This window comes from Eurytemora carolleeae, unplaced genomic scaffold (assembly GCF_000591075.1).
Source record: "Eurytemora carolleeae unplaced genomic scaffold, Eaff_2.0 scaffold242, whole genome shotgun sequence".
NCBI lineage: Eukaryota > Metazoa > Arthropoda > Copepoda > Calanoida > Temoridae > Eurytemora > Eurytemora carolleeae.
Genome location: NW_019396186.1, coordinates 214,939 through 236,747, shown reverse-complemented (window position 1 = coordinate 236,747; position 21,809 = coordinate 214,939). Strand labels below are relative to the sequence as shown.

Sequence of the window (21,809 nt, the reverse complement as noted above, 5' to 3'; positions counted from 1 at the left end):
AGAGCTTTCAACTTCTGATCACTGTGAGATATTTATTATGAAACTGAAACAACTCTGTTCAACTTCTTGTCACGAAATGTCAACTAGATTTTACATATGGATATTTGATATCATAAATTGAAAATAATATTGTTTGAAGCAATGAAGATTAACCAGGAAAATAATATTGTTTGAAGCAATGAAGATTAACCAGGAAAAAGTAAAATAAAGTATAAAGGTTTCCATCTCATATATTATAGCCGAAATGGTCTATTTAATTTTAAAGAGGCTTTAAACGGAATCAACATCAAAGAGAAAAACTTGATGTGTTTTTCAGTGTTTTAGTGTGAACTTTAAGTGTAATAATACAATTATATATAGGCTGCTATGAACATTTTCATTACTAGGGTATGATTTTGAGGTGACTCAGCGCCTTGGGCTTTGATATTAACGCATTGACTCATTTTGTAGCCCTAGACAGGCACAGATCAGAACTTTAAAACACTTCATTTAAGCCTTAGTTTGAACTAATTGGCAAGATACTAATCGATTTTTGGATGAGATTTTGTGAATAATATGAATGTTTTTGCAACAAGTTCCATCAGTATTTCATCAGTATTCAAAACTTAAGCTTTATACAGTAAGTAGTTTTAAAATGTTTTCAAAATATCTGCGGGTTCAAAAGATCATAAAATAAAAGCCTGCCTCAGTAATTTCTATTATTATGTAAATCGTTGGGTATTTTTGTGAAAGTCAAGCAGTCTAATTACTTTAAGACTTGGCTGAAACATCGAGAATTTACAAAAATTAACTGATATGAACTAAAAATTAGAGCAAGAAAAAGGGGGAGTAGCACAATTGTGCAGTGTACTCAGACCAATTTTACTTAATAAGAGATGTTTGCTACTAATAAAACCATTTGCTTTGGAACAACATCAAATATCTAAAAGATTGATTTTTAGGTCGTCTTTCTTTTTCACAGTTTTCTGGTTCTCAGTGTATGAAAGCGGGGTTTGCTTTACACCTCACGTTTATACAGCTGGTTACCCCCAGGAAACTTGAAAAACGAGTGTACGGTCTGTTTTCTTACATATTTATGTTTCCCTGCAACTGTAAACATGTTTTTTGTTTTCCAAATCATTAAATAAGCCATTAAATTTCTATAATCTAAGACAGAAGCCTCTACACCTTGTGATTGTTATATATATCAAGAGCTTCCGGTCGTCTTTACAGTCTCATCCATCCATGTAACTTATTCATTTGAGACCGTTCAGAGAAACTCTCTGAGGGATTAGTAATATTTCTAAGAGTATAAAAAAATTGACACTTTCACTAATAATTTCTTAATCAGTGATGATTAGCATTATGCATCAGGGTTCCCCAATAAGGATGAAATTCTAATGACGATCAAAAACTATTAAAATATGACACTTACAAAGTTAAATTAAGTCTTTTGCCTTGAATATGGCTTTTCAAAGAAATACTTGCAGAAAATTGACATTGAAATTTCGTTCAGCCGTCTCTGAAGACTCATTAAAGGTAACCCTGTGTGGAAACCGACCCAGAGGAAACCAACCTAAAGACAAAATTCTAAAACCTCTAAACTAGCTGCCTGTATAAGCACTATAAAGGCAGTGTAAAGCACTAAATGTAGTTTGCTGAACTCCAGACCTTTATAAACTAAGCTATAAAGATAAGGGTCTGTAATACATACACGTATCAGATTCAGGGATAAATATTTGCAAAACATAATTTTTTTAAAAGAATTTTCGCTTGGATTAGATTTATTTTGATTTTTATGTTAATAAAAAACTCATGACTCATAAATTAATCACTTTAGTTAACGTAAATGACGTAAATTCATTTTGGAATTTTCATTAATTTTAGTAAAACGTAAATTAAAATGTCGTCAGAAGTATGTGTCATTTTATGCGAGATAAGAAAATTTACTTAAATTAGATCCATTAAAAAACAACTATATATTACGTCATGGCACATTTTTCTGTCTGGAATTTCATTAGCTGGCAGTGGCAGTAAATTAGCGATATCAATTACGCAAAACACATTTAGTATGAGAGTCCTTTTGAATTTTAGAATCAGTAATAGTAATTTGTATTGGAAGAAATTCTCTTTATTTTTTTAGTTCGAGCTGGTTTTTCTGGGCACTTTGTTCATCATGTAATTATACAGTATTACAATAATTAATTATTTTTTTCTTTTTTATGTAGTATTTAAAGCACTGGTTACTGGTTACTCATACTATAAACTCCCCGCCCCCTTCTCTGAGTCAAAGCTAAATATAGAACCTGGAGATTGAGCAGTACACCAAAGAATCTTATACAGGTAAGACGTAAGAGCTAAGCTCTGTTTATCCAACTAAGGACTGGGGACCTGCAATTTTAGACAGCTATCGAACTGATGTATCTTTATCAGGCCCACCAAAGAACTAAGAAGAACACCAGCCTCCTTCCCCAATCCCCATCATTATCCATGAATATACATCCTCAGTATCATCAAGAGATTTATCTCCTTTAGTTTCTGGAACTGGACCAATTGTTCTCGTACCACCCCGTCTAAATTACCTCTAAGGATACAAAATGTCTTCCTGTGTTACTACTATATTATCTTCTGGATCCTGGTTCCTCCGGATCCTTGTACTCTTTCTCATTCTCCTGTGGCCTCCTGCGCGTCCTCGAGCTCCTCCTGCTCGGGCTAGACCAGGCAGCTCCTCTCCTCGACAGCTCTTCACATATCTGGAGCATCTATAAGATCCAGTCAAAACTAGGACTCCAGGAGCGGAAGCTAAATCTGATATTGTAGACCCTGTTCTTGACAGACAGCTCTTCATATATCTGTTAGAAGCAGCTGGAGAACAAGATAATCTGGAGATAGGAGACGCCACTCTTTATAGACAGACCAGTTTCAAGTTCAGCAAGAGAAGCAGCTAAGAATGCAATGGAAGCAGCTCTGGTGGTAAACTAGCAGCTAGGGTAATAGTAGAAGCATCTCATGAACCACAGCAGCTGAGCATAGTGGAGTTTGAGATAGATGTTGATCCGGATCAGCTGAAAGAGATATTTGAGGTTGAGGAGGCTGCTCAGACAGACCCTGAATCAGATCAGCTGAACTACAATTCTCTGGATACCATAGAGAGAGATTGTTTATGTAGAATAAGAGTTTGTGTAGGATATAGAGTTGTGTAGTGTACAGAATTTGTGTGGGATACAGAGTTTGTATTGATACAAAATTTGTGCAGGATACAGATTTTGTGAAGAATACAGATTTTTTGAAGGATACAGAGTTTGTTAGGATACAGAGTTTGTGCAGGATACAGAGTTTGTGTATGATACAGAGTTTTTGTAGGATGCAGAGTTTGTGCAGTATACAGAGTTTGCGTAGGATGCAGAGTTTGTTTAGTGTACAGACTACAGAGTTTGTGCAGGATACAGAGTTTTATGTAGGATACAGAGTTGAAGCATCCAGAGTTTGGATACAGAGTATGTGTACTGTGTAGGATACAAAGTTTGTGTAACATACAGAGTTAGTGTAGGATACAGAGTTTCTGTAGGATACAGAGTTTGTGCAGTATACAGAGTTTGCGTAGGATGCAGAGTTTGTTTAGTGTACAGAGTCTGTGCAGTATACAGAGTTTGGGTAGGATACAGAATTTCTGTAGGATACAGAGTTTATTTAGTATACAGAGTTTGTGCAGGATACAGAGTTTGGGTAGGATACAGAGTTTGTACAGGATACAGAGTTTGTGTAGGATACAGAGTTGTAGTATCTATAGTTTGAATACAAAAATTATGTTTGTGTAGTATCCAGAGTCTATATAGAAAACGAGTTTGTGTAGGATACAGACTTTGTGTAGTATACAGAGTTTGTGTAGTGTACAGAATTTGTTTAAAATACAGAGTTTGTGTAGGATATAAAATTTGTGAAGGATACAGAGTTGTGCATGATGCAGTGTTTGTGATGTAACAGAGTTTGTGTGGGACACAGAATTGTATTATCCAGGGTTTGTGTAGGATAAGAGTTTCTGTAAGATACAGAGTTGTGCAGGATACAGAGTTTGTGAACTAACAGAGTTTGTGTACATGTAGGATACAGAGTATGCGTAGGATACAGAATATGCATAGGATACAGAGTTTGTGTGAGATACAGAGTTTGTGTTGGATACAGATTTCATGTAGGATACAGAATTTGTGTGTGATATAGGGTTATAATATCCAAAGTTTTTGTAGGATACAGAGTTTGTGTTGGATACAGAGTTCATGTAGGATACAGAATTTGTATTTGATACAGAGCTTTTGTATGAAACAGAGTTTGTCTAGTTTATAGAATTTGTATTGGATACAGAGTTTGTGTAGGATACAGAGTTTGTGTAGGAAACATAGTTTGTGTAGTATACAGAGTTTGTGTTTAAATGATTCAGAGTTTGTATAGGATTTAGATTTCATAATACAGAGTTTGCTTAGGATTCAGAGTTTGTGTAGTGTACAAATTTTGTGTTGTTTAGGTAGCTGGATACAGAAGATTAGTAGGATTCATAAGGGGCTGGAATTACGAGCAATTACGCCAACTGTCCCTTTATTTTATGTACAGAGCGTCACATATCATATTAGATTATCTCCAATCTTAACACCAAAATAAACCCTTAATACTCGAAAAACTTATCATTTTCCGCAAGAAAATTCTTATATTAGCTAGCCTTATGTTATTTTTCAAAATGATTCATTCTAATGAAATTTTCTTATTAGTTCCGAAAATCGTAATTTAGACCCGTTCTCGGTCTAATACAGGGTGTCCCAAAAAACATGGGAATTCAGTGACGAATTCGATATCGTCTTTTCNTAAACATGAAATACAAGTAGGTATTTATTTTATGAAAAGGGTAAAAGACTGCAAAGATGTGTCTATAATGTCTCCGCAAGATGAACAGTGAATACGGACAAGTTTACTCTGTTTGTATACTGTAAATTTCTTGTTTTACTAAGTACAACCGGTTGCAGTCAAAACATAAACAAACAAAATGTAAACATAGCAGACGAAACTCTTACAGATTTCAGCTTTCAAAGTAGGTATCACTATACTAAATCTAAGAATTATTTGTAAAGACGATATCGAATTCGTCACTGAATTCCCATGTTTTTTGGGACACCCTGTATGATACGTGGGACACCCTGTTATAGTTCCTGAAACTTTAGGCTAAAGCTAGTTAACAGTCGATTTGGTGTACATTTTTCGACCTACGTAAATCTGCTATACTCCACTTCTGACCTACGCTAAATTCGCTATATATACACATCCGACCTAGTATCACGTGGTTTTACAGCTGCAAAATGGACTTGTGGCCGCAGTTCCCGGTCTTCCCGGCCCACTATACCTGTCCTAGCCATCAGCCACCTATACTAACCCTCAAATAATAGAAAAATAAACAGCTGGAGTAGGTCCGATATTGCAGTAGGTAGGAAAGCTAGTAGGTCGGAAGTTCAATAGGGGGGATGTTGCGTACAGACGATGTATCATTACCGAACAAAGACGACAGCGGAGAGGAGGATGAAAAGAAAAGACATGAAAAAGACCAGACTGAGAAATAATAAAAATATGTGATGTGTTAATGAACGTAAACGTTTTCAAAAATCTCTCTCCCTCCACCTTCCCTCATTCGCTTCTCTTTAACATACCCTCCCCGAGTCGTCTTCGATTTTTTGTCAAAAACAGAATGCCGCAATTACGATTTAATTCTATTTCCACATGGCCTTCGTTCAGCACGGTAAACAATGTGCTCGAAATTTTAAATCGAAAACTGCTGGAAACCGTTGGATTTAAAGGAAAATCTTGTGAAATTGTTAGTTTTGTTAACGTTATATAATCATGGCTCCTGAAAAGGAAACCAAAAACAATGGGAAAGGAGCTAAAGGGAAAAATTCTAAAAGGAAGCGGCCGATTACCAGTGGTAAGTTGATATTTTTATTTTTTACCAGATTGTGTCCTCAGTTATAATTAAATTTTGAGGATATTATTAAATATTTATTAAATTTCGGCGAGCTCTTGCTTCATTTTCTGCGACAAAGTTATTTTCCTTGTGCTTAAAAGATTTAATTTTATCCGGGTCTGTCCTAGAGAACGAATTTTGGACCCCCCCTCCCTATCAATATTGTACATGACCTTTAATATTAAGGTATATTCCTAGAGATCTAGGATGGACCCAATTTTAAGTTATTTTTTAGTTAGGGTTAGGTTAGGTTAAGACACTGTTTGGGCCGAGCGCTGCGGCCACGGGCTAGGTTAAGTTAGACACTTTCTGGGCCAAGCGCTGCGGCTAGGACAGTCTAGGGGGCCGAGCGCTGCGGCTACATGTCATACATTTAAAATCCATCAATATCTATTCTTAGTGAACTCCAGGTAATGGATCACGTTAACATTTTCCCAACCGCAGCGTTCATTGTCCCCAAGCTGTCCTGCTAACATCTATTCTTAACAATTCGATGTCAAATTTTAACTCGACATTTTTGTCATTGGCTCACAAATTCTGTATAAATGTTTTCAAGCCTGTTATAGCCAAATATTATTTTCTATGATCGTCCCAATTTCAATGTAGCGTCTGAGAATTATAAGAAATTGCTTTCTGTACACACTCATTGACCCTAAAGAGAATACATGGATATGGCGGCCAACATGACCTGGCTTGGAAATCAGTCTATATACACAACATTTAAATTCCTCTACACCGTCGTTGTTTCATCATGTTTTGTTTGCAGATGCTGTGATGAAGAAAAAGAAAGCCGAAGAAAAGGTGCCAGAATTAGGTAAGTTTATACTAAAAAATGAAAATTACCAAAGGGATTCCGGTAATTTACAAGAAAATGACCCCCCCCCCCTCTATCAAATTTGTGCATGGATAGTATTGGCATTTGACCGCAGCGCCCGGTCCACTAGCCTGTCCTAGCCATGGCACTCAGTCCCCTAGCCGCAGCGCTTGCCCCAGAAATTGTCTTATCTAATCTAACCTCGAAAATAGTAAGACTTTAAGAATAATAAGTTTGCTGAAAAAATTGCTCATTCATCTAAAATGATAGGAGGGTCGACGGTTCCGGAATTCTGATCTTTGACCCCCCCTTATCTTAATTTCATGGTTTCATAAGTCCCATAGCCCAAATCGTTCCATTAATAACTTAAGAACATGACGTCTCAGGACGTCAAGTACGGCTAAATAAAATCGAGCACTGAGCAGCCTCAAACTACAGAAAACTGTGACATACACAGTACGTCCGTCACTGTGACGATCCAGGCTTGAAGCAATTTGTTCAAGATAAGCCAACTCGGCTTATAAATAATATAATATAAATAATAAATATAATAATAATAATAAATATCCCTTACAAAAGCATTCTTAAATAAGTCATCGGGTGTGTCATATTTTGCGATTTTTAGAGTAGCTGGGCCTCCCCCTTCCCTCATGTCAATCTTGTATATGTGCACGACCAACAAATTATCAGCAACATTTTTATTTATTTTGCATCAATCTATGGTTAGACCAGGTTAAGTCATTTTCTGGTAAACATCGTACAATAGAAAATTACCTTGTCAACTATTAGGACATTGTTGTGTATTGTTCAGATGAAGTGGAAGGATCTGAATCTGATTCTGAACCTGAGCCTAGTAGTTTGGAGAAGGGGGATGCAGCGATGGAATGGATCATTTCTCCGACATCTCTGCAGGCAAGGCAAGAAGACGTTATGAAAAAAAATCTATTCAATCTTTAAAAACAGCAAGAGGTCCAATTTATAGAATATGCATTTAGTCCTTAAATGTTTTAATAGGTCATCTTCCTTTCAAAACATCAAAACAAAACTGTTAATATTAACTCGAGACATAAATAATTTTTAACGTGGTTTTCTATTCAAATACACAAAATGTCGTAAAATTGCTTTTTATGTCTATTGTGTTTAAATGGTTGAAACTTAAGAGTCCGCCCCATGCAAAAGTCTGCTCCATGTATGATCCCGGCTCAAATCTCGTAACACTGAAGACAATTATAAGTGGAACCAAGCATGTTTGAGCCGCGTCTCTTATTTGAAACGCGGCTTTGTCTTGAAATTCAGTCGCGGAGGTAAAACATCTAGCGCGAAAAACCGGTTGTTTATTATGCTCAGTATCTCTAAGTGGTTATTTTCAAACTTGCCTTTTGTTATATCTTCTCAAAAGCACCTTGTCGACTTGTGTTAACTATGGTCGTCAGTAGAAGTAGATTAACTTGTTTCTGGGTGTGATTAATCTACTCTCAGCGAGATTAGTCTCAATCAGATCCATACAATTAAAAATAAGTTTTTAATGCTTAATGTTAAAGCAATTTATTTTTATCACTTCAGTGTCCAAATTTAATGAATTTGAGCCGCGTCCAAAACCCCCCAAAACCGGTTTCAATTGAAACAATGAATATGATTTTAAGTGTCACCAACCATATTTGAGCCGCAGCTTAACTTTAAGCCGCCGCTCAAATTCTTTAAATTCGGCCCTGGCAATATTAAGTAAAATTGGTAAATTTCCATATTGTCAGAATGTTTTGCCTTCGCAACATTTACCAAAAATGGAAACTGTGAGGAAACACACTCCAGAAGAGGGGGGGGGGGGTAATTCTGGATAATGTACATCCCTAGACCCAACCCAAATCTTCTAAAAGTTATCTTTCTTTTATACTGCATTTGAGCCTCAAATTCTGATCTGAACCACCTCCTGTAGTTATAAATATTTATATCTGCACAACCAACCCTGGTCAGGCGGATCAGACAGAAGTTTAACGTCTTTTCTTAATTTATGCGTAACTAGGTAAAAATGTAACATTTTCATATTTAGGATTTTTATAAAACATACTGGGAGAAGAAACCGCTTCACATCAAGAGAACGGAACGCAATTATTTCAAAGATGTTTTCTCCACTAAAGGTGAAATTCTTCTATTTTTAACAACATTAGTTAATTAGATTTTTAATTAAGAACTTCTTATAAGGAGGGAAGAAAATTATATTTTTTGCGTGGCAATTTTTATTTTTTTTGCTTACTTTAAACAGACCCAAGATTTTTTTAGTTTCATGCAGAAATGACTTGATTTAAAAATAACACATCGATTTTTGTTGTTAAATCGAGAGCTCCAGTGGAAAGAATGCTTGACTTGAATCCAAATTAAAAAATTAAGTAAAATTTGTTTTAGGATTAGAAAAGATCCTGCGTGAACAACGTGTTCTTTACGGGAAACATATGGATATAACATCGTATGATGGAGAGAGAGAAACTCATAACCCTGCAGGTAGGAGGGGTTATCTCACGGTTTGATTTGTTTTCGCAACTTAGCATCGTGATCTTTTTTCAATGATGAATCTAGGAATGAACATTTTTCGTCAAAATTATTTATGAAAATAGGCGAATCTTTGTTACAAAATTATTCAAAATATTAAGATATCTTCCGGGGNAAGATCTGTGGGAAAAAATAAAATTAAACAAGTTTTTTCATTTTTTCATACCTTCTACCAAAAAACTCCTAAAAATCGAAATTTTTTCCGGAACATATATAGACCTCCGATGTCTTCTAAACCAATATTGTATGTAGGTCGTGTGTATCCTGCAGTAATGTGGGATTATTTCAACAACGGTGCTAGTATACGGATGATAAATCCTCAGTATTTCAGCAATTCAGTCTGGCGGCTCTGCGCTACATTGCAGGTTAGGATAGAGTCCGTTCTCTCCATAGATAGTGGTCGTATAGTTCACGTACTTTGGGGACGATATGTCGGCATCTAGATGTCTCATTCTAAATTCTTATTTGATAGATAATGTCTCCGTACACTTGACAACCAATATAGGAGACGTCAAGATGTTGACCGATGTAGTTTATGGAAGGAACTGCCTTGGGGGTGCTAGTTTCCTCGTTTTTCACTTCATAGAAACACCTGCGCATGGTGAAGTATTAACTGCAGTGCTTAGGATCCGGATCCGTTGGATCCGCAAGATTTTGGCTTCCGGGATCCGGATCCGCATGAATATGCGGATTCACGGATTTGAAAAAAAGATTATTAAAAATTTTCTCATTTTGAATGGTCCATCAAGTTTAGGATAAAAATAAGCGAAAAAAACATAAAATTAGATAATCATTTTTTTAAAAAAAAGTCAGTAAATCAAGAAATGACATGGATCCGGATCCATTTTTTCCAGTGCGGAATCCGCATCAAAATTAAATGAATCCTAAGCACTGGCATAAACATAGAATCAAGGACTGAACGGAATTAAGTTCCTTTTAATATATGATTCTCTACAAACACAAATAAAAATTTCTTTTATTCTTTGCCAAATCTTTGAATAAGCCATATAAGGACTATTAAATTAGGGTATACGACTTAATTTATACACGTTATTGTTAAATTTTGAAGTGTTAAGTTGTCTTCATGGTTTTATTCTTTGTGGGTAACTTTATTTACAGAATAAATAATTTTTGCAAATATGTATCCATAGCCAAAATATTGCCGATCTGGAGCACCCAATTTAATTAAGATACATTCTTTTGTCTCACTGTTCTATTGTTTTTAGGAGCACTTCCAATGTATGGTTGGGGCTAATGTCTATCTGACCCCCCCTGGTACCCAGGGGTTTGCCCCACACTGGGACGATGTTGAGGTGTTCATGATGCAGCTTGAAGGAAAGAAACACTGGAGACTATATGACCCAGATCATAAGTTGCCAAGATATTCCAGTAAAAATCTAAACCAGGAAGATCTAAAGGAACCTATTCTTGAAGTAGAAATGGAACCTGGAGATCTCATCTACATGCCAAGAGGAACAATACATCAGGTATTGTGTGACAGGGAATAATTTAACACCCCTCCCCCCTCCCTAAATGCGCCTAAATGGGAAAGAGATAAATCGAGTCATATTTTTTTATTTTAAGAATATGAGATTCGTGGGATTTTATCGCTTTTGTTTACATTAGTTACTTGTCGAGTTTTGAAATTAAGTTGCTCAGGTGTTCATATTAATTTGTTAAACCCCCTTATCACCCATTATAAAACTATTTTTGCCAAAAAAAAAAACAGACCTTTCAGCTGAGAAAATTAAGTGAATTTTGGAATAAAAAACGCACTTAATTTGTCGTGATAATTTTGTTACATTTTAAGGGTCATTGTTTGGAGGGAGAGCACAGTTTGCATATAACACTATCAGCGTATCAGCTTAACAGCTGGACTGATTTATTAGAAAAACTGCTTCCAGCTGCTCTAGCGGTAGCATCACAGGAAGATGTTGAGTTTAGACAGGTACTTGGTTTCTTATTTAAAGAGTCTGTTAACATAACTTGATACTCGACTACAGTGTCTTCACATTTTAAACTTCTTATTTATGTGATAAACATAGTCGATTGTAAAGCTGAAAAAAATTTCCTCACAATTGTTTGTAGCAAGAAATCCGCATGCAACATTAAAAGGGACCCCACTCGAAAATGACCTAAAAAGAGAGAAATCGTAGATTTGATTATCATCAGACCTAGTTTTCGAATAATGAAAAATTTAATACAAATTTAAATGGAACCACCCGTATTTGAGCTGCGGCTAAAATTTAAACCGCGGCTAAAATTCTTTAAATTCGGCCTCTGGTTTTTATTTACTTAGTGGATCAAAAATGCTACTCCAGATTGAAATAACTATCCGCCCTCTGCTTTCAATTCAAGATGCATGCGTTGTACCTTAATTTCAATTAAATTGGGTTTTTGGGTGAGATTGAACATTTATTTAATAATATTTAGGGACTGCCGCGTAACTATTTGAGTTGTCTTGGAGCAGTTCACAGTGAGAACACGTCCCAGGAGAGAATTGACTTCATCGGCAAGGTAAGACCGTATCCATCATTCAAAATAGATAAAAATCACATTGTGTTACTGTCGTTTATAATCGAGTTTCATCTGTTGAAAGATGGCGTTGAAAGTTTCAAGACGACATTTAAGTTTAACTTTTAAAAAATATAGTAAATTTTTGTTATAACTCAGAAAAATATTATTTCGTAGCAAATATGTTTACAAAATGTACAATTGTACACAAGTTGACAAAATGTATTTAATCGTATGTAAAAATTTGAACAGTTACACGCAGATTTCATCGAAGTGAAATCAAGTATTAAGAGGCATTTTTTTTCTTTTTTTTTTACTTGGGGAGTTACAATATTTGGTTTTATATTAAGATATACAATAATCTTAAATCTTGACTCGTTTCAAGTATCATTTACTTTACCAAAACCATGTGATGCAAATATCTGGTGCTATGTCAATTGGACTAACGGTAGAATGGACAAACTCTCAATTCTGCCTAGTCAGCTGCTCAATTACTGAATTTGTGCTTTAGCCTATAGTATTTGAATTCTGCTATATGAAAATGAGTGTTATGTAAAACAGCACCAATCTTGTTTTTTTTGAACCACCTTTTATTTTTTTGGAGAGCATTTTTTAAAGCTTATCTGTTCAAAATAATTAATCATCTGAACAGCTTCAATTTGTAGTGTTTTCACTATTTGCTGGTTTAAATTTGATAATGTTAGACTTTTTTGTGTATGAGGATTAAATTATGGATAAAATTTTTAAGTTGAAAGGGTTGATGGGGAAGCTGTTCAAGCACGCTCCTGTAGATGCTGCTGTGGATCAACTGGGGAAGCGACTTATGTACGACGCACTTCCGCCAGCATTAGAGGTTGCCTTAAAATCTCCTTTTTTCAGCAGTTCAGATTTATGTTTTGAAAACAATGCTTCACTTGATACTCAAATATTTTATGATGAATTGTACTTTCCAAAACTCTATTTTGGGGAGAAATATTTTTTTTGGGGGGAAAAAATTCTCAATATTCTGGTTAGGGGAGAAATGCTATTCAATGTTCTAGTTGGAGAAATATTTTCCAATATTCTAGCAATGGGGAAAATGTTTTTTAATGTTCTAGGGGAGAAATTTTTCCAGTAATCTAGTTGGGGGAGAAATTATTTTCAATATTCTAGTTAGGGGAGAAATGTTGCACTGTAAACGGAGATGGGGAGAAATGGAACTCGAAGAAAAACTGCGTTGTCAACAGGTAAAAAATCTACTAAAAACTCGGTTATTAAAAATATTTCTGACACTTTCGCATCAATTATCGACAAAAGATGCCCCTGTTTTTGTTCCCAGATAGCTCTTGTGAAGTTCCTTTTACAGCTTTCTTTAATAAAATTAGTTTCTAAACTGACTTAATTGTGGCAAATTAAAAAATCTTGTTTTTAGGGTTGAGATAGACCCAGATACTGGTGTACGGTTAGTTCGTAGTACAGCCTGCAGGATGGTTCAGGAGGAGGACGGTATTAAGGTATTTGATCTGGTCTTAACTTTGGAGGGGGTGGGGTGGGGGCCAAAATAATTGTACTACGTCCGTTTGTACAGGAATGAGAAAACACACGAGAACCTTTATGTATAATTGTACTTAATATATGTGTAATAAAATACTGATAATACACGCGAGTATTTTCATGCATAATTGTACTCAATATATGTGTACTAAAGTGATGAGAATTTACGTGATTACCATCATGATAATTGTACTATGTCCAGTTGTACTGTACGAGAATACACGTGTTTATATTCATTTATAATTGTACTATGTCCAGGTGTACTATACGAGAATACATGTGTCTATATTCATGTGTAATAATTGTACTATGTCTAGGTGTACCATACGAGAATACATGTGTTCATATTTATGTATAATTGTACTATGTCCAGGTGTACTATACGAGAATACATGTGTTATTCATGTATAATTGTACTATGTCCAGGTGTACTAAACGAGAATACACGCGTTTATATTCATGTATAATTGTACTATGTCCAGGTGTACTATACGAGAAAACACGCGTTTATATTCATGCATAATTGTACTATGTCCAGGTGTACTAAACGAGAATACACGCGTTTATATTCATGTATAATTGTACTATGTCCAGGTGTACTATACGAGAATACACGCGTTTATATTATGTATAATTGTACTATGTCCAGGTGTACTACAGCACTGAGAATACACGTGAGTATCATGAGGCTGAGGAGCAGTGGTTAGAGGTGGATTCAGATCTTGCTCCGGCTATTGATCATCTTATTACATCATATCCTGCCTGGACAAAGGTATTGTCGACTTATTATTAACAAAATCCTTTGTGACCGGGGAATTTTTCCTTTAAGAATTATTCAAACAAAAAATTGGAAACCGTTCCGTAATAGGAAATGCAGATGGAGATTTAGTTCAGTTGTAGGGTTACCCTCAAAGGATGAAACTGTTAGACTAACGTAAGCTCTTCAAAGGTGACTGTCTTAAGTTTAAAATAAGTCTTCGTCTTGAACGTGGTTATTAAATGATTTCGTGAAGAAAGACAATTTCATAGTTGCACGGAATATTAGATAAAGACGATGGCAATTTTGTACAATCTTAACACAACACAGTCCTGACTTATGGATAATGAAAGAAAGAATTACTTTAAATAAATAAATCTTCTCAAAAGCACCTTGTCGACGTATTATGTTAACTATGGTCGTCAGCAGAAGTAGATAAACTTGTTTCTGGGTGTGATTAATCTACTCTCAGTGAGATTAGTCTCAATCAGATCCATACAAATATTAATGAAAAAGTCGATGAAAAAATGTTTCACCTTAGATTCTTATCTAATGATAAATAATGATGACATGCACCTTCGGGGTCGTCTCGGGGTCATTTTTCTTCTCAAAAGCACCTTGTCGACTTATTATGTTAACTATGGTCGTCAGTAGAAGTAGATTAACTTGTTTCTGGGTGTGATTAATGTACTCTCAGTGAGATTAGTCTCAATCAGATCCATACAATTAAATTTTGAAAATATTCTTATTTTTGTACGAGATAAGTCGTTTTTTGGTTTAATTGAGTCAATTCAATTGATAATTTCATTTTTTTATCAGGTTGAAGACCTGCCTGTAGAGGACCTGGAGTCCAGGATGCAGGTGGTGGGAGATCTCTGGGAGAAAGGAATCCTCATAACCTCCGAACCTTTGGAGGCCAAATACGACGACCCTTAATCCTCCCAGAAGCATTCGATGAATATCTGTTCAAACCATTAAATAACTATTCAAAATATTTAGAACTCGAGCCACAAGTCTACAGATTTCTACGGCATAAAATTGAAATGTTAGTGATAAATTTATGAAGTGTTGTATTTATTTCAGAATAATGGCTCCAAGGAAGGAAAAGAAGAGCTCCGCTATTGGAGAGGTCGTCACCAGGTAGAACTTTTGATTTAACATTGAAACTACTACAAACTGGTTTACTAATAAATTAAAAATTAAGGCTATCCTGACGTGTCACGTATACTATTGTTGTTATTGTTTTGATTAACAGTAGTTCTCAGCACTCTTGAATACAAACCCTGTGTAGTTCTCTTTGCACTGTTGAGGCATAAAAGTGGCTTATTTTTAAGAAAAAGATTAATACGCGTCTAATATATAAAAATAATTTAAGATTGAATAAAGATCTTCAGTTCACTAAGCATCAATTTTCAAACAAGTTTGATTTACCCCGCGTTGGACTCGTAGTTATACTTCCTTTTCATTTTCCTTTTCTGTTGTCACGCAATTAAAACATGTTAAAATATTGTTAATTTCTAGGGAGTATACCATCAACCTGCACAAGCGTCTCCATGGTATTGGATTCAAGTACAGGGCACCCAGGGCCGTCAAGGTAACGTCTAACGAAATTCTAAATTTCGCGGTTAATTTTACGTCCATATCAAAGTTTTTCAAACTTCTACTTAAATAGGAAATTTGTTTGAGGTTTTCTTTTAATTGACAAACATTCCAAGTGACTCAATCCTGTAAGTGGAATGTTAGATTCACATCGTATCTTACTAAAATTACGCGTTTCTGCTTTCTGAACAGTAGATAATTGAGAAGTACATGACTAGAAAGTAGAACAAGATGAAGATGGTAATGGTACTATTGTGAATCAGACAGTTTCTTTAAATGGAAGTTAAATAAGAATGTCGAAAAAATAAAAACCGATTTTTTGTCTCTTAAGTTAGTTCAAATACTGATCTTCATCATTAAAAGCGTATTTAAATTATTTTTTTTAATGGAACTACACTAATTGCGTATTGTAATAAATAATTTTTTGCAATTTTTAACAAAATATTAACCAGTTTAGAATTACATAAGAAGTTTTTTCTGGATCAACAATGTTTCGATTTAGTTTCTTTTCTCCCCCCTTTTAGATTGGTGGAGGAATCAGATTTATCATTACTGCTTTGAATTGGATCAATCTCTAAATGAAGAGTAAGGCTGAATTATGTGTATAGTCCCTTTAAAATGAAAACTTGTTTTAGGAGATCAAGAAGTTTGCTGAGAAGCAGATGGGAACTGTAGATGTGAGGATTGATACCAGGCTCAACAAAGCTATCTGGGCTCAGGGAGTCAGAGGAGTTCCATTCAGGTTTGGTATTTGGGATTATTCGATTGGGATTAAAGATCATTTAGGATTAAAGCTCATTAAGTAGTAGAATTATGATAGTGATTGGGATTAAATCAGACATTAGGTTTCCATAGGGATTCTGATTAAACTTTTAACAGGCATTGGGGTTCTGAAGGGATTGAATTTAAGGGATTATTGACAGGGATTGGGATTAATAAAACGGATTGAAGAAATAATACGGAATGAAATTAAAGTTCAGTTTAGGGTTAGAATTATGATTGGAGCTTGGGATTAAGACGGGTATTGGGTTGATGAAGGGATCTTGGTTTTAAGGGATGACAGGGATTTTGTTCAATAATAGGGATTATGGATTGGGATTTAAACGCTTATTAAGGTCTTAAATGGTTGGTTCCAAATAAATATTAATGTAATCTTGTTTAATAAATTAATTATTTAAATGTTTCTTTTTTAATTTTGAATTTTTATAAAATTAATTTAATTGTTCAGAATGCGCGTGAGGCTGGCCCGTATGCGTAACGAGGATGAAGACTCCGTACACAAGCTGTACACTCTCGTCACCCATGTCAACGTACCCAAGAACGGCTTCAAGGGACTCCAGACCGAGAACGTCGAGACCTCTGAATAGACCGGCGGCCGCTGAATATACGGTTCTGCCGGAAACTCTTGTTAAACTTTGAGAATATGATGAATAAATCTCGAAACCAAAAACGTTGTTATTTATTCGGCCATATTTTCAGAAATATAAAGATGGAGGACGAGAGAGGAGAAGGGAGTAAAGTATTTGCTGGGTTCAGACCCCTGGGTTATGTTTCGAACCATATTCCTTGTGTGACTAGGTACTGGTCCTTTATGTGCGTTTTTTGTCTTTTTCCACGACTTACGAAAAGATGGAGAAATGTCGAAAATACAAATGTGTTGAACGAGGAAGGAAATCTCCGGACACCATGAGCCTCCGCTATGCAGGCACGAGCCTTGTAGATTTGCTAGGCAGACCGAGTGTGCAGTAATGAGCATGCGCAATACATCTAAATGAGCCTTAGTAATACAGGAGGTTTAAAACTTAAGTTTAAAGTTTAATCATTTATTTTTACAAATTTAATAGTGGCATGAGTGGATTTTTCAAAGATGGAGAAGTATTTATCAATTTTCATAAATAGTGACTAATTGAGTAGAAAATAAAATCTGAACACTTTTACCACGAACAGGAAAATTTTGAAGTTTAATATTGACCTTCATTTTAATTCATCTTTTATAATCTTTGATATAAGCGGTACCTTTTTTGTAGTTCAAATTAAATCTAGAAAATTTGTATCATTTATTTAAATCTTATTATTTTCAAAAAAGGTATTGTTAAAATTAAAGATCGCAACAAAACTACTCCAGAAATATTTCTCCAAATATCTTCCTATCTGCGTAAGAAATGTTTTCAGTTTTAGTATAAATCTTATCAACAACTTGTCCATATTTGTTTCTAATCTTGACAATCAATGAAAAACTAATCTGTAGTAAAATTCTTATGCCACTACGTAAAAAAAATTGCTAAATTTTTTTCATTACACATAAAAATCAAGATTTAAAAAAGCTGTGCTGTATGATGCATGCTCGTATACTGCATATCGGAGGCACGGTCTGCATACTGGAGGCTCGTGTCTGCATAGCAGAGGCTCATGTCGTCCAGGGGTTCCATCCCTCGTGTATTTTTTCATTTATTACCTCTATTTCTCTTAAAACTAAAACATGAAATTTAAGTGAAATTTTTTTTTCAATGTTTTATACGGTAATTAACTTTCGAGCGTTGTTGAACAAAGCGCGAAATTATAATTTAACTTTAAACTCAGTTACGTGAAAACACATTGACAGTTCTTTTGATGGTCTCGCTCCTCAGGGGCCTGATCTGTTAAGCCGGTCTGGCGGTTGCTGAATAGTGAATATAAAGAAACCTACCTCCAAAGCAGTGCACCAGATACCAAATTAAATCGTCAAGATCTTGGAAATAACTTGAGTTTGATTTTAACGTGAAGCATGCTTCCTCCCATAATAAATGTGTATCAGGTGTGACACAACTGAACCAAATTTGCCAAAAAATGATGGGAAGGATAACCCTGAATTGACATGGTCTGAGGTTGCAATTTTTGTGTGGATTATCGGGAATCGTGAACGCTTGATCTTGATTTCTAATGTGGGCACTTTTGAATTTTTCGGGTAAATGCTTGATCTCCCAATTAAAGTTATCCCGAAGGGCGTGACTACCACGGGAGTTTAAGAGGAATTATTGTTTGGGACTAAGTCGTAACCCTGCAGTCTCCCCCTTCTTTTTCTACTTGTAGTCGAGGTTTAAAACTGTATAAATGTATTATTATTATTATTATTATTTTTATTAGTGTAATTATCTAGGTACATCACGAGTAGGAAGGAACATCTCATAATCACTGTGACAGGGAAATCATTTCATACTTATGGAAGCAACAGGCTTGGTATCCTCTCTGTTAGTAAACAACATCCAGAGGTGAGTAAACAACATCCATAGGTGAGTAAACAACATCCAGAGGTTAATAAACAACATCCAGAGGTGAGTAAACAACATCCATAGGTGAGTAAACAACATCCAGAGGTGAGTAAACAACTTCTAGAGGTGAGTAAGGAACATCCAGAGGTGAGTAAACAACATCCAGAGGTGAGGAAAGAACATCCAGAGGTTAGTAACTAACATCCAGAGGTTAGAAAACATTAAAAACATTCAGAGGTGAGTAAACAATATCCAGAGGTGAGTAAGCAACATCGAGGAGTGAGTTAACAACATCCAGAGGTGAGTAAACAACATCCAGAAGTGAGTAAACAACATCCAGAGGTGAGTAAACAACATCCATAGGTTAATAAACAACATCCAGAGGTGAGTAAACGACATCAAGAGGTGAGTTAACAACATCCAGAGGTGAGTAAACAACATCCGGAGGTGAGTAAACAACATCCAGAGGTAAGTAAACAACACAATTGTTTGGGAAATTGATTTTTAAGAGGTGTGTTCAAGAAATTAAATACATAAGCTTTAAATTTCTAATTAATTTATTTTCCAATAAACAAAAAAATTAGCAATTTTTTTACATTTCTTTGTCTGTCTACAATGGTTGAAATAAAATTTAAAATATGTTACTAAAATATATTTAGGATATAACTGCACTAGCTGCAGATACCTACCTCGTGTTTACAGCTGCAGGAACAGATACTAAAATATATTTAGGAAATAACTGCACTAGCTGCAGATTCCTACCTCGTGTTTACAGCTGCAGGAACAGATACTAAAATATATTTAGGAAATAACTGCACTAGCTGCAGATACCTACCTCGTGTTTACAGCTGCAGGAACAGATACTAAAATATATTTAGGATATAAATGCACTAGGTGCAGATACCTACCTCGTGTTTACAGCTGCAGGAACAGATATTTACTAAAACATTTTTAGGATATAACTGCACTAGCTGCAGATGCCTACCTCGTGTTTACAGCTGCAGGAACAGATATTTACGCCTGGAGAAGAGGTTTGTCAGGGTTAAATATTAACAACAAGGCATTCAAGGTGCTCCGCGCCCCCTTTTCTGTAAATTATTTTAGTTTTTACCTGATGCTCTGAAGGCCTTTTTCAAATTTTGCCGGATTTCCTTTTCGAATTATCGCATTTAAAAAATGTTAAGTATTTTTCAGAAATTGTTTTTCCAATTTTAATGTTCCAAAAACCTTCCCTTGGGTGATTTTGAGGCCCCACTCAAAATTTGGGCCCGACCGGTTCAGTCGTTTTGACGATTATTGGATACAAACAGACAGACAAGCAAAGTATATATATCGAAGAAACTTAATATTTATGTCCTCTATGCCTCTGTAGTTATCTTATGTTGGCTGACAAAGATATGTCGGAACTAAGGATTTTAAATACAAGAGTTTCACGCAAGTGATTAATTACTTTACAAAGATACCAGCTTGAGAACCCAGTTTACCCAGGGTACTCATAGTTGCTCCCGCCGGTTACCCGCATGTGGTCGTAAATTACGAGTTTTGCTATTTTTCCCCATAAAAGTGGACTCACTTAATTTAGAATATCAAAACCAAGCTAAGCACATTCCCGTGGTTATCACGAGTTCCCCCCAAACAATTTGAGGCAAATCGATCAAGGGGTTCAGGAGTTATAATCGGACATACAAACGTCAAACAGAAAAACTAAGATGACAAAAATTCAATAAAATTTATAGAACTAATTGTTTATTGTTAGGTTGTGAGTTGCAGAGAATAATGAAGGGGCATGACAATCCAGTTCATTTGCTTTTCCCATTCGGACCTAAACTTATCTCAGTTGATTTAAAATCATTACTCAAGGTTTATATTTCATTTTTATTTTTAGATTATTCATTCTTTCATTCACCATTTCATTTATTTATTCATTCGGTATAAAATGATTTTTTCTTGTTCATTAATTTTTTCACATATTGTATTTAATTTAAGTATCTAATTATCCTTATATAATAACATTAATAGTTCTATTAATTCATTTGTATAGTCTTACTAGTTTAACCATATTTTATACATTTTTCATATTTTTTCATAATTTTTCATTTATTAATTTTCTTTCTACATTCCTCGTCTATTCTTTCAATTTCTCTCATCTTTCTTAAACCATTTTATCTCCATTTTTCATCTATGTTTCATTTATATATATAATTTTATCGATTTTTCAAATAATATCCCAACAATTTTTGTAATTAATTTTCCATCAATTTGTTTATCAATTTTTTCATTATTTTTTATTAAATGTCATAAAGGTGTGGGATATCAAGACAGGTGTTGAAGAATTGGAGTTAACGTTTAACTCTGAAAAGTTCAAGATTTCAGCAATCTGTCATCCTAGCACTTACCTGGACAAGGTAACCGGGGACCGAATTTAATGAATTTGAGCTAGGTCGCTCAACTATCTATCGTCGATTCAAATACTTATTCGTAGTTCTGCGGTGCAGTGTAGTTATATCAATAGAACATGGACAAATCCGATTCAAGATACGTGGTTGAACCGTCTTTAGACCTGGCTCAAATTCATTAAATTTGATCTTTGATTGACTACACTATAGTAAAATTGAGAAACAGAAAGCTCTGGAATAGGAAGACTATTTTAATTTTTGACTTTTAACAGTGCAATGACCATGAAACACAGCATTGTTCCTATGCAAGTGTAAACAGGCCAATTTAACTTAATAACTGATTTAATAAGTTGCTAGTAAAATTATTTGCTTTGTAACTACATCAAATACAGTTAAGTAAAGCTTTAACGTCGTCATCCTATTCCAC

The 21,809-nt window shown here is 35.0% G+C and overlaps 3 protein-coding genes across 6 annotated transcripts in view; all 3 read left to right on the top strand.

Annotated features, from left to right (window-relative positions):
* Window positions 1-5,132: 5,132 nt before the first annotated feature.
* Window positions 5,133-15,224, top strand: LOC111697580 (ribosomal oxygenase 1). Of its 4 annotated transcripts, none has more exons than XM_023467629.1 (14): window positions 5,133-5,938; window positions 6,744-6,791; window positions 7,609-7,703; window positions 8,839-8,926; window positions 9,192-9,287; window positions 9,588-9,700; window positions 10,562-10,822; window positions 11,146-11,283; window positions 11,769-11,852; window positions 12,598-12,702; window positions 13,002-13,075; window positions 13,261-13,342; window positions 14,032-14,154; window positions 14,959-15,224. In XM_023467629.1, the coding sequence occupies exons 1-14, from the start codon at window positions 5,857-5,859 to the stop codon at window positions 15,073-15,075; spliced, it is 1,506 nt and encodes a 501-aa protein (XP_023323397.1). In that variant the 5' UTR covers window positions 5,133-5,856; the 3' UTR covers window positions 15,076-15,224. The 4 variants fall into 4 exon arrangements, with proteins under 4 accessions (XP_023323397.1, XP_023323396.1, XP_023323400.1 ...); XM_023467628.1 differs by having other exon boundaries at window positions 5,135-5,938; window positions 7,603-7,703; XM_023467632.1 differs by lacking the exon at window positions 5,133-5,938 and having other exon boundaries at window positions 7,609-7,708.
* LOC111697581 (60S ribosomal protein L31) lies at window positions 15,115-17,188 on the top strand. The gene is made up of 4 exons (XM_023467633.1): window positions 15,115-15,279; window positions 15,661-15,733; window positions 16,374-16,480; window positions 16,967-17,188. The coding sequence occupies exons 1-4, from the start codon at window positions 15,200-15,202 to the stop codon at window positions 17,103-17,105; spliced, it is 399 nt and encodes a 132-aa protein (XP_023323401.1). The 5' UTR covers window positions 15,115-15,199; the 3' UTR covers window positions 17,106-17,188.
* Window positions 17,143-21,809, top strand: part of LOC111697579 (WD repeat-containing protein 36) — a 17,935-nt gene continuing 13,268 nt past the window's right edge. Inside the window, exons 1-5 of the mRNA XM_023467627.1 lie at window positions 17,143-17,316; window positions 18,875-18,986; window positions 19,942-20,017; window positions 20,743-20,846; window positions 21,290-21,391. Of these exons, the coding sequence (XP_023323395.1) occupies window positions 17,162-17,316; window positions 18,875-18,986; window positions 19,942-20,017; window positions 20,743-20,846; window positions 21,290-21,391 (549 nt within the window). The 5' untranslated portion in view covers window positions 17,143-17,161. The remainder of the gene's footprint in view (window positions 17,317-18,874; window positions 18,987-19,941; window positions 20,018-20,742; window positions 20,847-21,289; window positions 21,392-21,809) is intronic.